At 51.4% G+C, this 15289-nt stretch overlaps 1 protein-coding gene across 2 annotated transcripts in view; it reads left to right on the forward strand.

Annotated features, from left to right (window-relative positions):
- Positions 1–15289, forward strand: part of MAP2K3 (mitogen-activated protein kinase kinase 3) — a 56629-nt gene that overhangs the window by 34917 nt on the left and 6423 nt on the right. For both annotated transcript variants that reach the window (XM_024205221.3, XM_024205220.3), the window contains exons 4-10: positions 1182–1230; positions 8047–8160; positions 8884–9003; positions 9590–9706; positions 10016–10067; positions 11246–11373; positions 13524–13601. In XM_024205221.3, the coding sequence (XP_024060989.1) occupies positions 1182–1230; positions 8047–8160; positions 8884–9003; positions 9590–9706; positions 10016–10067; positions 11246–11373; positions 13524–13601 (658 nt within the window). The remainder of the gene's footprint in view (positions 1–1181; positions 1231–8046; positions 8161–8883; positions 9004–9589; positions 9707–10015; positions 10068–11245; positions 11374–13523; positions 13602–15289) is intronic.

Here is a 15289-nt window from a genome sequence, read left to right on the forward strand (position 1 = left end):
CCCGCCCCTTTGTCCTGACCTGCAGCACTGCACCAGGTTTATTCCTAAACTGCTCCTAGCAGAGGCCACCAGTTGGCGAACCATCAGGCTCCTTCAGTTATGCTCCTCTCAACATTTGAATGCAAGTCTCCAAAGGGGAAAGCCTAATGTGTGAACGCACTGTTATCTACCTGTCCTTGTCCTCACTCCCAGAGGGCTCCTCGTAAAAGGGATGCTATACAATAGCTTAGGCCTCAAACCTAGGTTTTTCTGAGCTTTACAAAGTGTAACAGAAATATTTCCGTGACCTTGGAGAGCAGTGCAGAGCTTTTGCTTTGGAATGAAACCATTCCTTGAAGGCAGACATTGCAATGTTGTGCTAGCACACGAGAATCCGGAGGCTAAACTTAACTGGCTGTTCTTATCCTCCGAGCTAAGGAGGAGTGGCAGCGAGGGGGGAAGGAATCATGCTTGAGCGATGGAAAATAAACCTAGATTTTAAAATATATTTTAACAATAATTGAAGGTGGTAGATAGTTGCAGCACAGTGCCACTAAAATGTTAGGTCTACTTGTGACAGGTTTCAGAGGGGTAGCTGTGTTAGTCTGTATCAGCAAAAACAACGAGGAGTCCTTGTGGCACCTTAGAGACTAACACATTTATTTGGGCCTAAGCTTTCGTGAGCTAGAGCCCACTTCATCGGATGCATGAAGTGTCAGAGGTGAGTGAAACAGGCCCTTAAGTAAACAAAATGCCTCATCTAGGAAATAGCTTCTGTCTTCTATAGCTGGGTTTTTCATGCTACTTGGCAGTCATGTTGTGTTGACGGTGGATGTCATGATGTGACCGGCTGGGCTAGTCCACCATGAAATCACTGAATGTCATAAATCAGTATCTCTGGCTGATCTCCTGATGTGAGAGAATCTCCACTGGCCCATTGGTTGGATGTATTTGACTCCTTCGGGTTGACTATGGCCCGGACTCAACAAACAGTGGAGCACGTGCATTGCTTGAATCGTGCGAGTAGGCAGCGGCGGCTCCGTGCGTGAGGAAGGCTACATATGTACTCCAGTGCTGGCAGGATAGAGGCCTGTATTTGTAAATGGGACCCTAAGGATGGAGATGTGGGCAATGCAAGCGCTTCATGGGTTTGAGACCTGCAGTCACTGATCTCCTTGCTAACTTCTCTTTTTTCCGTGCAGGCCCCCGAGGAACTTGGACTCCAGAACCTTCATTACGATTGGAGATAAAGTATGTTTCAATGGTTTTTCCTTCTTCTGGTCCTTGCTCGTACCTCGCCACCCCCATATTTAAACACGTGTGTCAGATCCGTCTCTGTCCCATCTCACCAATTGTCAAACCTCTACGAAAGCAGTCTTACATTTCAAAGAGCGTTGAGCTCACCCTGGTGGCAACGTGCACTCCTGCTGCCTCCCTTGGGGTTTCTACAATGGGTTGATATTTCAGTCTGCAAAACCTTCCCCACGTTCAGTGATGCGTTTCTGCATCAGGGTCTAAAAGGTGAATGGCCAAATGGTAGAGCTGATGGAGGTGGGGTGGGGAATTGGGAATTAGCAGTTAATGGATTAAGGCCAGAAGGGACCATTCCGATCCTCCAGCCTGACCCCCTGCATGGCACAGGCCAGAGAACTCCACCCAAGTCATGGTAGGTGCCGGAGAGAGTGAGTAATAGGATGATGCAGCTCAGAGGCCTGCTGGAGTGGAGTCCTTGGCTCCCTGAGCGGGCCCTGCAGTACAGAAAGGAACAAGACCAGCAGTGATTCTAGCAGGAGGTGGTGAAGGGATCTGTGCACCAGGAGTGCAAAACCTGTGCTCTTCAGACACGTTGGTTGGAATCCAGACCGAGCTGACAAAACCCATTGTTCTTCAGAGGCAGATAGCATGCTGCATTCCTTGTGGGGCTCGTCAAGGTGGCACCTTTAAGAAGAGAGGCTCTCTTCTTCTGTGCATGGACATGAGGGGATCCCCTGGCCCCTTATTGTAAGAGACGGAGGCTTGCCCAAAATACCTCCCCCCATCTCATGGTCGTGTGCATCCACTGTCAGCCTAGTGACACCCTCTGCCTCAGAGGTGGGGGCCGTCACCAGGGCTGTGTAGCAAATAGGTCTCTGGCACCTTGTACGTCAGGGTCTCGAAATGCACCCTGTGCTGTAGGGCAGCATTGTCTCTGTTTTCTACATGGAAAAGCTGAGGGACAGAGAAGACGAGACTTGTTCAAGGTCACACGGAAAATCTGTGGCAGAACTGGGTCTTCTGAGCCCCAGTCTGTCTCCTTTAGGCCACCGGCCCAGCAATGCTCATGAGAATAGAACAGAGCTCTGCAGGTTTCCTGCTTCTGTCCCAGACGGCGGACAGCGAAATGAGCCACGCGGGTTTGAGGGACTTAATTTTCATGTCTTTTAATGGGCTATGGATAGCATTATGGGCTGGAGAAAGTTGCATGCTGGGAACTTGACCCTTAGCTCCCAGAGATCCCTGGGCGAGTCATGTCTATCACACAACACGTTGCAAAAATTTCCCAGAAGACATTGCGCTTTGTATTGATGCGAGCGGTGTACCAGCTGGGGTGGCTGAATGCCGACGTCACTTGCGTCACCCAAAGTTTGTCGTGTAGGTCTGGCCTTCCTTGGTTAGATCACTTTGGGATCCTGCAGGATAGAGAGTCTTGTGGTGGGTGTGCAAAGCTATTGTGCTTCTGGAACAAGTCCACGCGCTGCAGAGAACAGGCACACTCCCCCACGTGCAGGGCTGGGGATTACAACCCTGATCTCTTGGCCCCCACACCAGGCATGGGCTACTGCTTGAGCAAGCAGAAATCTCCCTCCTTTGGCAGTAGTAGCAGGGCCCTTATCCTCTCTGTGGCTACAGGGCAACGTGGCATGTCATGTGGCTTGCTTCAATGCCTGCCTTATCACGGGGCCAATGGACTGCACCGAAGCCATGTGGGAGGGAATGAGTTTACCCAGCTGTGTGAAGCGCTGTGCAGCTGAAGGGCAGAAGGTGACCTCGCCCAGAGGTGAAGGACCCGTCCTCCAGTGTGCAGTCAGAGTGAGCTCCATGCACGCTCACTAACGAAGCCCCGCTTGCGTTGCTAATTCCCAGGGCTGTTCATTGCAGGCCTCTAAAGAGAAGCCATGCCTGGGTCTTGGATGGTGCCATAACCCTTCCGTGACTCCACACCTTTGCTCCCCTGTCTCCCTTGGATTTACCCTGCAATGCCTAGTGAGCTAATGAAAAACACCAGCTGGAAATAGCTGTTGCCTCTGCTCGTTCGGTCTCTTGTTACGGGCCCTCCTGGGGCCGTGTCAGGCTGTTGGCAGTGGGGCTAAAAATAGTGCCTTAGAGGAGAGCTATAACTAGCTGCTTACCTTCCATCCTGGACAGGTGGCAAGTCAGATAAGATCTGGGTCTCCAGCCCTCCGTGCAGGGGGAAGGGGAAGCCGGCGCTCATTCCCGCAACATGGCCCAATTGCCTTTGTTTGAGTGGCCATTGGGTAATGTGCATATTAATAGTTTGTGGGGGGAGAAAGATGCTTTGTAGCAGCCTGGCAGTGCGGTGCTCTACGGGGGCTGGAGCTCAGGGAAAGGACTCTCTGCCTGCTGGTCCGTTTCCTTGCCCTGTGGCTCTCCAAGCAGTCCCAGTGCGGAGCTGCACGCTGCCTCCCTACCTTGAGGGATACTAGATGCCGCTGAGCGTGCAGCGTACGTGCCGCTTGTTTTAATGAAACAAGTGACAGAACTGGCTGGCCAGAAACGTCCCCTCCCTCTCCGGCAGGTGCATGCGGCCTCTTTCCCCTCAGGCTGCTGTGCTGTGGTATGAGCGTCTCTACAGGCCCTTGACTTCCCCTTTGTGTGCCGGGGTCTTGCTCTGGCTCCCTGTGACTTTTGTGCTGCCTGCACATCAGAGTGGAGCAGCATGGGGCAGGGAGACGGCCTGGGCAGAGAGGGAGCATTGAGGCACCTGCGATTGTGCCTTGAAACCCAGCCATAGTCCACTCTATCTTTGCAACCCATAAAAATGTGCATTGTGGCCCCTGTGCTAACCCTAAACAAGCCCTGTCGGGCATTGGCACAGCAGCGTGGAGGGGATTGGCACCCTGGCGGGTGGGAACTCAGACCATGGCAAGCAGCGGGGAGGATGATCCTGGCAACTCCATCGGCCCTTCATGGGGAAGGAGCCGCTGGCTTTTGGAAGCGGTTCTTGCAAATGCCCGAATAAAAGAATAAACTGGAGTGCTCGCTGAATGTCTGCTCTGGAGGCAGCGCAGATGCCCTCTTGGGAGCTGGGAGCCTGCTGCTGCACGCTTCGTCCGCTGGCATCGACGGGAGGCAGCCCCCTTGGGTAGTGATTTGCACGGGGTCTCCCGGTCAGCCTAACTCTGCTTGCTGACCTGCCCCCTGCCCTAGCCAGCTCCTTCCAGGATGTGCTGTATTGCAGGGGAAGCGGCTGGCGTCTTCCTGTGCTGGGCAGTGCATGCCTGACGGCTGAGCTCAGGCGTGGAACTCCCCTGCTTCCTGGACCATACGGGGGCCAGAGACATCTGGCGTTCGTGGACAGTGTTGAGAGTTAAAAGGCCACGTGTGGCAGAGTTCTCCCCTGACCATTACACGGTCCGGTGGCTAATACAGAGAGGGATCTTTAGGGCACACAGCACTGTTCCCCCTCCACTCCGGGTGTAACCTGCAGGCGTTGTTTCTGGAGCGGTGTCCTCTCTTGTGCAACAAATGCCTTACCTTACCCGCCCTTCCTCACAGCTTAGCTTTGACTCTTGTGTAAATAGTTGATTTCCTGAAGACCAAAGCAAAACCAGGGGCCATTCCAATCTTGCCTTGCAAAGGGAGGGCTACAGCTGGCTGGGCGGAGTGCTCGCAGCTTCCTCGCACAATTCTCGGGGCGAGGAACGGATTGGTCTTTGTTGCGCTGAATGGGTGTGCGAATAAATCTTGGGGGAGTAGCCCATGATTACGTAGGGGAGGAAGGATAATCTAGCGGATGGAGCTGTGAGTTGGGCTCAAGAGATGGGATCAGCATGGGCACATGCTCCCCGTGTGACCTTGGGCAAGTCACTTAATCTACCCTGGGTCTCTCCGTTCCCTGTCTGTTTAATGGGGCTTGCACATCCCTACCTCACAGAGGTGTCGCAAGGATAAAATCCATTCACGGTTGTCAGGTGCACAGATACCAGGGGACGATGGCCATATAATATCTAGATGGAAAGTAGGGAGAGCCCTGGAGTGGGTGAAGACGGTACTCTGCCGTCGCCCGCATCCATGCAAGTGTCCTACTTCACCATCTGTGTTCCCCTGTTTAAATTCTGCTTTGCCTTGTAGCAAGAGCTGTAATGTAACAAACCTGATGATGCAAAGAGCAGAAGGGGGCGTCAGCCCTTTCTGCTCCTCACTATGTATAAAGATGGCTGGAAAGGGGTGTGTTAAAAAATCTCAACTCTTAGAAATATCAGGAACGTCAATTCTAGTCTTCATCTCTTCGAAGGAAGCACTGTTGAGTGACTCTCAGATGTGCGGGAAGCTATCCCAGCCCAGGATAGAAAGGATGAGTGGAGCTGACTCTAACTTTGTTGCATTTAACACCTAAAAGAAAAACCGTCTCAATTAAAATCCCTTCCTTGATTAACCAGCTTTCACTTCATTGGTATGAGGGACATTACAGGAATTGCTAGACTGGATCAGACCATCTGGTCCAGGAACTTGGATCCAACAATAGCTAGTAGCCGTAGTTTCAGAGGAAGGTACAGGAGGCAGTGGTGGGATAACCTGCCCCCAGGGAAGTCTGTCCCTAACCCCAATTAGTTAGAGATTGGTTTATGCCCTGAAATCTGTTTTGGATCCTTCTAAACCTCATAGGGTTTTTTAATCCATATTGTTATATCTGTGTACTCTTGTTCTCCATCTCCAATCTTCTTTTGATTCCTGACAATCTTGCTAGTTCTCCAGCTGTCCAGTCTCTCCTAGGGTAGACAAGATTGCAGTTTCCAAGGTATCAACAAGATGACTATTAATGTTTTTTTGGGGAGGTGAGGGAAGATTCACCTTTCAGGCCGTCCTTCCTATGAAGTGTAAATAAGGCAGAAGTCGCTTTTCCCCAGTTCCAGTTGCCTTGAATATATGGGGTTATACACAGATAACAATGCATTGTTCCTTTAAAACAAGGGACTTCTGTATGTCTTAGGGCTGGAGAGTCAACATTTTCCCTCTCCCATCGGTTCACCCAACTAGAAAAGCTTGGGTCCATGATCAGCACTGAATGACATTCCTTCCGTGTCCCTAGGTACATGTCAGTTTAAAGCGGCAGAAAGTGGAAGATCTCTTGGATAGCTGCGATGCGCAAGCCCATTGATAAGGTTCCCTAAAGGTCTATTGATTGAGCTTCTGTAGCAGCACATTTGCTGCCTGGCTGGAGTCTGAAAAGTGTGCGAAGCAGAATGGAGCAGGGGATGGACAGGCTTATAGAGTTCCATAGTTCCCAGGATTGCTGGAGGTCACACTTGGGTCACAGCTGCACCCGAGGTTGACATATGGCTTCCCCGTATTTCGTGTGGAATGCAAGATGGTACAGGGTAGAGCGGGCCCAGCATTCAGCTCAGGTTTGCTGCTTGTTTGCTGCTTATTCAGCCACTATAGAAATATCCTTGCACCAGTAATTCTGATACTGAGGGGGGGTGTGTGTGTGTGTGTGTGTGTGTGTGTGTGTAATAAAACCGAACTAATTACTCGGGGGGTGGGGAAGAAGGCAGCAAGGAATCTGCTTTCCCGTCTTAGCAGTTATCTCAGACATGGGGCTGGGAAAATATACAGTACCCAGGCTTCTGTAACAGCCAGCATATGACTTTGTTAGTCAGACACAGTATGTGTCTCCCTGCATCAGGGCGGCTGCAGAGTTCATCTGAGGTGGCTTAGTGGCGCCATGTGTGTTTAATTGATTTCACATGCTTGAGCAAGGCCACTTAGTGAGACCATGGTGTGGAAGCACTTGGTGGAGGTGCTCAGGCAGGGAAGGGGACGGTTCGCTGAGCCCGGCTCGCTGTCCTGTTTAAATCACTTCACAAAGGCAGTAACCTAGCAGCGTGCGGTGCAGTTGCAGTCTTTAGAGCATATTGCGTAGCAAGTTATGTGCCGCTCTCCCAGCCACGTCTGCTTGCGATGGCAGCTGAGTCTCTCATGTTAATATTGTAACATTGCAGACACTGGTCCCTGTCTAGCGTTGAGTGCTGGCCCAGTCTATGCTGTTAGGAAATGCTTTAGGTGAAGTGTGTCCCAGCCAGTGCAGGCAGAAGCCCAGCCTAGGCCACCACTTCGTTGATTGCAGCTAGCACCTACTGTGACTATGGATTCATGCTGGGAGATTGTCAAATGTGGATACGTTTCAATAACTTTGGACGGAGCCAGCTTCACAGGGGTCTGGTGGGAGGAGGCGCTCTGATGGCCTGAATTCAGACTTGAGTTCAGCCCACTGGATGCTGTTAGCCCTAAGCAGGTCTTCTCTTTGCATGATAGCATCTCCTGTGCAGTGGGAACAGGCCTAAACAGGATGGTGCTGGGTTTCCAGCATGGTTGAGTATGTCCAATGGACGCTCCACAGTGTTTCTCCTCTTATTCGCTAGTCAAGTTGTGGTGGGACAAATGAAAAGTGGGCTAATTAACCTCCCTGGCCCTTGCGATGTGAAGTTGTTCGTCTGACCTGCTTACAGACACAGCGGTCAGTGGGGACGAAACCTGGGACCAAAATTTTAGGTCTATCACTTGAGCCAAAGAAGTAACTTCGCTAGTTGTGCGTATTCAGCAGGCTGCTATAGTCCTGTGGGCCACCTCTAGCAGGAGTCACGACTGAACTACACCAGTGTGTTACGGTCTCATCAAAGTGAATGTCTGGGGTGGACGCTTCAGGTCAAGGCGTGGTTCTGTGGTTGGTGTCCATTTTCGGGTGTGGCAGTCGGGGGAGGGATTGTAGCTCCTCCACTCTTAGTCATGTTTCGTCCGTCTCCTGTCGGTGCTGTTGTAGGCTGTAATGTGTCCTCTCTCCTACAGAACTTTGAAGTGGAGGCCGATGATTTGGTGACCATTTCGGAGCTGGGCCGTGGGGCCTATGGAGTGGTGGAGAAAGTACGGCATGCGCAGAGTGGCACCATCATGGCTGTCAAGGTGAGAACAGCACACTGGGGTCTCCTGCAGCGGAGCGTGAGGATCTAGAGAGCAGGGAGCAGCTCCTCTAGAAACCCAGTCTAGCTCCCGTTGGAGCCGATGGAGAGAACCCGAGTGACTCCACTGGCTGTTGGATTGAGCCCCCATCTCCTTGGGTACCTGGATGTGAAGGAGACCCTGCCTAGCTCTGTGTGTGACTCCAGCATTCCATTGGTGGGGCTGGATTTGGGGAGGCACTTACTAGGCGAGTGGGAAAGCATGAGCAGAACCCACCTTCCTGCAGGGAATGGAGCGCTACTCCTGCAGGGCATGAAGCTCCGAAGCATTTCAAAGCTCAGTGCATGACATCCCAGCCACTTGGTTCGTGCCCTCGGTCACTTGGACCTGCTGTGTAGGCCACTTGGATGTCTAAGTGCCCGTTCAGGGGCTGGCATGCTTCAGTGCCTGCCACGGAGTCAACCAATGGTAATGGAGACTCCTATCCCTCAGTGGTACCCACGTATACCACCTGGAAATCTGGGACCTACGCATCTAAATGATGTAAGGTGTGGGTGCAGTTCTGTGCATCGTCAGCACTGCAGATGCAAGATGAGAGGCCTAGTGAAGGTTAGGTTAACAATGGGGCCCTTAGACCTCCCATTAAGTGCTTGGAGCTTTAAGGTGTCACGTGTGGGCCCAAGAGCGTAACCGTTGGCTAATGACTTTTTTTTTTTTCTTTCTCAGAGAATCCGAGCGACCGTGAACACTCAGGAGCAGAAGAGGTTACTGATGGACTTGGACATCTCCATGAGGACAGTAGACTGCTTCTATACAGTCACCTTCTATGGAGCCCTCTTCCGAGAGGTAACAGGGCAGTATTAGGTCTGGCGCACCCTGGCAGCTCAGGTCTTAACCTGCTTATGGTACGGGGTGAAATGGTTTCTTGAAGAACCCCATATCCAGCCTCCCCTTGCCATTCTGCATGGGCTGTTTCCATGGATGGTTGGACTCCAGCATGGCACAGATCCGTCAATTCTCCAGAAGGAGTAGATCCTAGGCCACCATATTACATCCACAAAGTGCCCAGGAGACTGGGTGGAGGGGTAGTCTCTCTCTCCTCCACTGTCCCATCTCCATACTAAGGCTCTGATTCAAAGCCCATTGCATCCATGGGGATCTTTCCATCAACGTCGCTGTACTTTGGACTCAGGCCCTAAAACAGTACTTGCAACGGTATCTAAGTGCAGCTTTGGCCCATGTGTCTTCATCCCGCCCACGCCCCAGGCAGACATGATGCTCTGATACAGAAGGAGCTGCTGCGAGCAAACCTGTAAGCTGTTGCTGTAAGCATCAAAAGGGCAGGGACTGGCACCTTCATTTGATCTCAGGATGATTCTGTGCAAGGAAATTCCTCCTCCTCCTCCTCATGAACTGCTTCTCTCCTCATTAGGGCGATGTGTGGATCTGCATGGAGCTGATGGACACGTCTCTGGATAAATTCTACAAGAAGGTCCTGGAGAAGAAGAAGACGATCCCTGAGGATATCCTCGGGAAGATCGCTGTGTCTGTGAGTGGCTGACTTTCTATCGGCGAATGCCGTGTGGTGTCCTTCAGTACCATCCCCCGGCCGACCCCACCTTTGACTCTGGAAGCTTGCACTGCCCCAGGGCTTGGCGCTGATGCATGCTGCACAGGTCCTAAGCATTGTGACGTTCATATGTACGCATGGAGACCACGCGTTGCCGGCGCTGTTGCCCTGAAGCTAATGGCACAAGCCACCTGTTCGAAGACACTCGTTTAGAAGCGGTTTTGCTGGGAAAGGCTGACGCTGTGAGGTTCAGTGTGTCTAACGAGCTCTTTCTCTTCTGCTCTCTAGATTGTGCGAGCACTGGAGCATTTGCACAGTAAACTGTCAGTGATTCACAGAGGTAAGTGCTGGGTGACTAGAATGACATGCCGGCACGATTCTCTCGCCTTAGAATCCATCTTCAAAGGGCACAAATCCTGTAGGATGCTGGGTGTGTCTGGCTCCTGGATTCATTTGGCAGAATCTTGAGACAAGCTTCAAACCTAAAGGCCTGACCCTGAGGGATGTTTGGCACCCATGACTCATTGAAGTTGTTGCTTATAACTAAGGCTGCGTGTCTGTCACGGATTCTGTGACCTCTGTGACTTCTGCAACGGCTGGTGCTGTCTCGGGCTGTTTGAGCCCCCAGCACCAGCAGGGGTCCTGGGCCACGTGCCCCCCCCCCCCCCCGCACCAGCAGGGGTCCTGGGCTGTGTGCTGCCGCCCCCCCCCCCCCCCCCCCCGGGGGCCCCCGGCCCCCCCCCCCCCCCCCCCCCCAGCATCCGTGGCGCCCCCAGACCACCCCCCGGTCCACATTTTCATTAGGGGTATATAATAAAAGTCATGGACAGGTCACGGGCTGTGAATTTTTGTTTACTGTCCATGACTTTTACTCAAAATACCCATGACTAAAACGTAGCCTTACTTCTAACCCACCACATGATTCTGGGCCTTTTCTCCTTTCCATCTGGAATGTGGAACAATTTCATTTCCACATACTTCCCACTCTCATAACCTCAGCTCCTGAAGAATGAGCATAAATTGCAGACTTAAAAAAATCCCCTCAAATTCCTTGCAGCTGGCCGGGGGCTGAAGGATGAACTCATGGCTAAAACTCGGGGACTGGAAGTCAGGAGACTCAGGTCCTCTTCCTTGCTCTGCTATAGCAGAGGCATAACCTTGGGCAAGTTACTTAATCCGTCTGTGCTTCAGGTTCTGCATTAGAGGAGATCTGTCTGCTGCCTAAGGAGGTAGAGGCTTAGCTCATTGTCCTGGGATATAAGGTGCCGTAGAAGTGCAAAGCATACTAAAAATAAGAGCGTATAATATTAAAATCCAGGATCAGTGGGGCTTTTGACTTCTGGTCTTGTTTCCTTTGGCTTATCCTCTCTCCCTTGTGTCAGCCAGGATTCCCTGCAAAGTCTCTACCAGATAGGAACATTGACTCCCTGGTTTTAAGCCTCCTTAACTCTGTAGCCCACTTCTTTTGTGCTTTCTGAATTGAAGGTGTAATCCGCTCCCTCTCTGTAATCCTGTTAGATGTGAAGCCTTCCAACGTTCTCATTAACAAGGAGGGGCATGTGAAAATGTGCGACTTTGGAATCAGTGGCTACTTGGTGGACTCCGTTGCTAAGACCATGGACGCTGGCTGTAAACCCTACATGGCTGTAAGTGTGTGTGGATGCGTAATCTGGTCTGTCATTTTGAGCCTGCATTCTGCCTTGGATCAGCTGGGGGGGGGGGTCTGTCCCCTCCCGAGCTCCTAATTTTAAATCGGAACAGAATGGGGTAGTTTGAAAACAAACCCCCTGTGACGGGTTGGATCACAGAAACCCCCTTGAGAGCTGCCACCCGATGTGCCAAGACTACCCCTGCTTCTGTTTTCCCTGCCAGCTCAGGACTCCAGCACCCCGTCTTGCTGAATTAGACACTCCAGTCCACTTCAACACAGACCCAGGGTCTGAATCACTTGTCCCAAAACTGCAAGTTTACCCAAAAACAGCTCACAGGAGTGTGCTTGTCTTTAGCACTCAGATGCCCAACTCCCAATGGGGTCTAAACCCAGATAAATCCGTTTTACCCTGCATAAAGCTTATGCAGGGCAAACTCATAAGTTGTTCGCCCTCTATAACACAGATAGAGAGATATGCACAGCTGTTTGCTCCCCCAGGTATCAATACATACTCTGAGTAAATTACTAAATAAAAAGTGATTTTATTAAATACAGACAGTAGAATTTAAGTGGTTCAAAGTAGTAACAGACAGAACAAAGTAAGTCACAAGCAAAACAAAACAAAATGCGCAAATCTATGCCTAATCAAACTAAATACAGATAAGTTCCTCACCAGTTCCAGAATGCTCCCTTTTACAGGCTAATCTCCCTTTAGCCTGGGTCCAGCAATCTCTCACAACCCCTGTAGTTACTGTCTTTTGATTCAGTTCCCTTCAAGCATACTGGGGGGGTGTAGAGGCTCCTTCTTTAGCCAGCTGAAGACAAAATGGAGGGGTCTCTCCCAGGGTTAAATAGACTCTCTCTTGTGGGAGGAGACCCCCCTCCTCCCTCCTATGCAAAGTCCAGCTCCAAGATGGAGTTCTGGAGTCACCTGGGCAAGTCACATGTCCCTGCATGACTCAGTCTTTACAGGCTGAAGCCATTGCCCACATGGAATCTTGCATGTCTCCAGGAAGACTTCTTATGTGGATTGGAGCATTCCAAGATGCATTGTTCCCTGATCAGGTACTTAACCTGGCGAATTCCTTCCTAAAGAAGCTGACCAAATGCCTCCCAAAGCTTACTTAGAAACCAAGCAAGCATACAGCCCATATTCTTAACCTCAAGTAGAAAATGATATATATATGTACAAATAGGATGAATAGATATAGTAGACCATAACCTTTACGGAGATATGTTACCTGGCACAGGCAGCACAAAACATATTCCAGTTATGTCATACATACATTTATAAGCACCCCCTCCCCATAAAGCCTTATGGGGTACGCTGTCACACCCCCGCCCACTCCCTTTGACCTGCCCTGAAATCGAACTGCTCACAGAATGTTCTCTGGGGGCACCGATTCAGCCAAGCACTTGGTTTAACTTGAAGCATGTAATTGGCCCCGCTCAAGTCACTGCACATCTGTATAACTGAGTCAGCCGGGTTCCTCGCGTAGTTAAGCCTGGGCTTTGTTGGATTGGGCACCACGCGTTGTCACTGTAACCCAGGCTGCTCTCCTGCCATCTTCTGTCCTCAGAATAGCACAGGGAATCGTCTTACCAGCCTGGCGGTTGGCAGAAGATGCCTGTTGGTTGGCTGGCTGCCTCCTCATTGGCTAGACACTTCGTGTGCTGACATTTCTACTTACTGAACTAATCAGGATTGTTTCACTGCTTGCCTTGTCCTCCCAGCGCCCCGCCCAGCGTTATCCACCTGTTGCTGTCTTGTTATCTGTGCAGACTGCACATTCCTTGGGGCAGGAACTGCCCTTTTCTCAGATGGTTGCACAGTGTCTGGCACCAGGAGGGCCACCATAACTGATAATAGCGGCAATTGCAGTAGAAGCCATTTCTGGGAGTTGGAATGTGGGGAAAGAAGAACAGAATTAATGTGGGTAAGGCTGATCAAGACATTGCTTTGATCAGTCACGTTTAGAGATAACCTTTTCTCGTGGGAGCCTACACGCTAACATCAGCCCATGGGGAGCCCACCCAGGCTGGGTTTCATAGTCCAGGATATACGCTGGCAGGTGTCTGTCCATCTGTATTCTACGTTGGGCAAATGAGGTTGAGTTGAATGCATCTTCCATCTTGTCGTTACAGCCCGAGAGAATAAACCCGGAACTGAACCAGAAGGGCTACAACGTGAAGTCCGACGTGTGGAGTCTTGGAATCACAATGGTAATGGTGCTCGCGCTCTGTGGTCTGTGTGACCATGCTGGGGAGGGCCAGGTGGGCCTAACTCCGGCGTCTTGCCTGGTCATGCTTAAAGCGGTTTGGAAACTGCCACCCCAGGAGGATACATTCCAGTAGAGGCCAAATCCTAAGGCCAGTTCCTGTTCACGTCTATGGGAGCACGACTGGATGAAGACACAGTAAGGGCCTCTGGGTTTGGCCCTCAACAGACTGCCGTTCTCCTTGTGTTCCCCGGTACAGCTGTTTTGCTGCCTGGGGCTGTGGTTTTCACAAGTATATTGTGCAGTATCAGGTTAGCTCTGAGCCACTCCCCGCTCCAAAGGGGCTTAAATCCCTTGGCAGGCAAATGAAAATGTCAGGCTGGGCTGTGGGCTCCCTGGGGTGTTGGGTCCAGACTGATGAAGAGGGTGCTGGTGCTACTTGTGGGAAGCCAGGAGTCCAGGCTTTTAACACCGCATTTACGGCCCTGCCAACCCTCCAGCTTCCCTCTTGTGCCAGTCGGGGGCATGGTCTCCATAGCTGGTTACAAGGAACGTGGTTCAATCTGTACCTAAGCAGCAACCTTTCTGCCAGCGCAGCTGGTTGTACCATGTGCCTGACCTGTGTAGCAGTGCATTCTGGGAATATCTGGGCAAGTCATGCCATAGTGCCCGGAGAACATGCACCCAGAGCAGCAGGTGGGTCAATGCGATGTGGGATATTCCACTGCACAGAGAGCTGGGAGGGAAGGAGGGCCAGCCAAACCAGTTACAGAAAGCACAGCTTTTGGGGTCTGGGTGTTGCCAGAAGTGAGTTGCACCAGTCTCAAGACCTCTAGCTGGGGAGGGTGGGGAAGACACAGCTCTCGTGATGCGTGGACACAAGGAATGTTTCAAGCCAGCCACGCCGCTAACTGGTTATAAATCTGATTCATAGTAGTGGTGGCTTAGGGTAGCTTATCTACCAAGTGTAAGAAACTGCTGTTTCAGTGAGCATCTAAAGCCTTCTGGCACCAATGGACGAAGGAAATCCCGGTTCTTGGCTCAAAGAAGTTAAAGCCTGGGAAATGTTTTCGCCCCTTCCAAGAGATAGAGAGGCTGAGTGGGTAGAATTTTTTTTTTAGGATTTCCCCTAAGCTTTTAACCGTGACATTCATGAAGTTGGCTTGTGCATGCTGCAAAGATCTGCCCCCGCCAATGTTCCCCCCCCCCGCTGCCCCCCTGACCCCCCCCCCGCAAAAGCAACCTCCAACGCTTGTGCGTTTTTTCTGTTTGAATTTGCATCCAGTCTGGAGCTGAGCTGACTGGACACCCGCGCAGCAGCCTGGAAATGTGATCATGCTTCAGTTTTCCTCCCCAAATGCAGGAAGCCGTGCGATGAGCGATTGTGTGAATGAGGAAATCTATCCGCTTATTTAAAAGCCAGAGGGAGGGCTCCACTGAAATGCTGCCAGCAGGCAGCTGATTTTCGCCCCAACCTGTGTGACTCTTACTAATGTCTTCCTCTGGAGTGGCTTCCTGTTTTTGTAACCTAATGGGGCTTGGTGACTTCAGACCAGCATGTTTTCAGGACTGTTGGCTAGTACCAAATAGGGTCTTTTCGTGGGCGGGTTGCACAGTTTTCCGGCAGCTAGAATCCGAATCCAGGCTGGTCACCAAACATGAGATCAAAGACTCCTGGGGCTGCTGCATTGT

The sequence above is a fragment of the Terrapene carolina genome, unplaced genomic scaffold (genome assembly GCF_002925995.2).
Source record: "Terrapene carolina triunguis isolate 2854851 unplaced genomic scaffold, T_m_triunguis-2.0 Scaffold93, whole genome shotgun sequence".
Taxonomy (NCBI): Eukaryota; Metazoa; Chordata; order Testudines; family Emydidae; genus Terrapene; species Terrapene triunguis.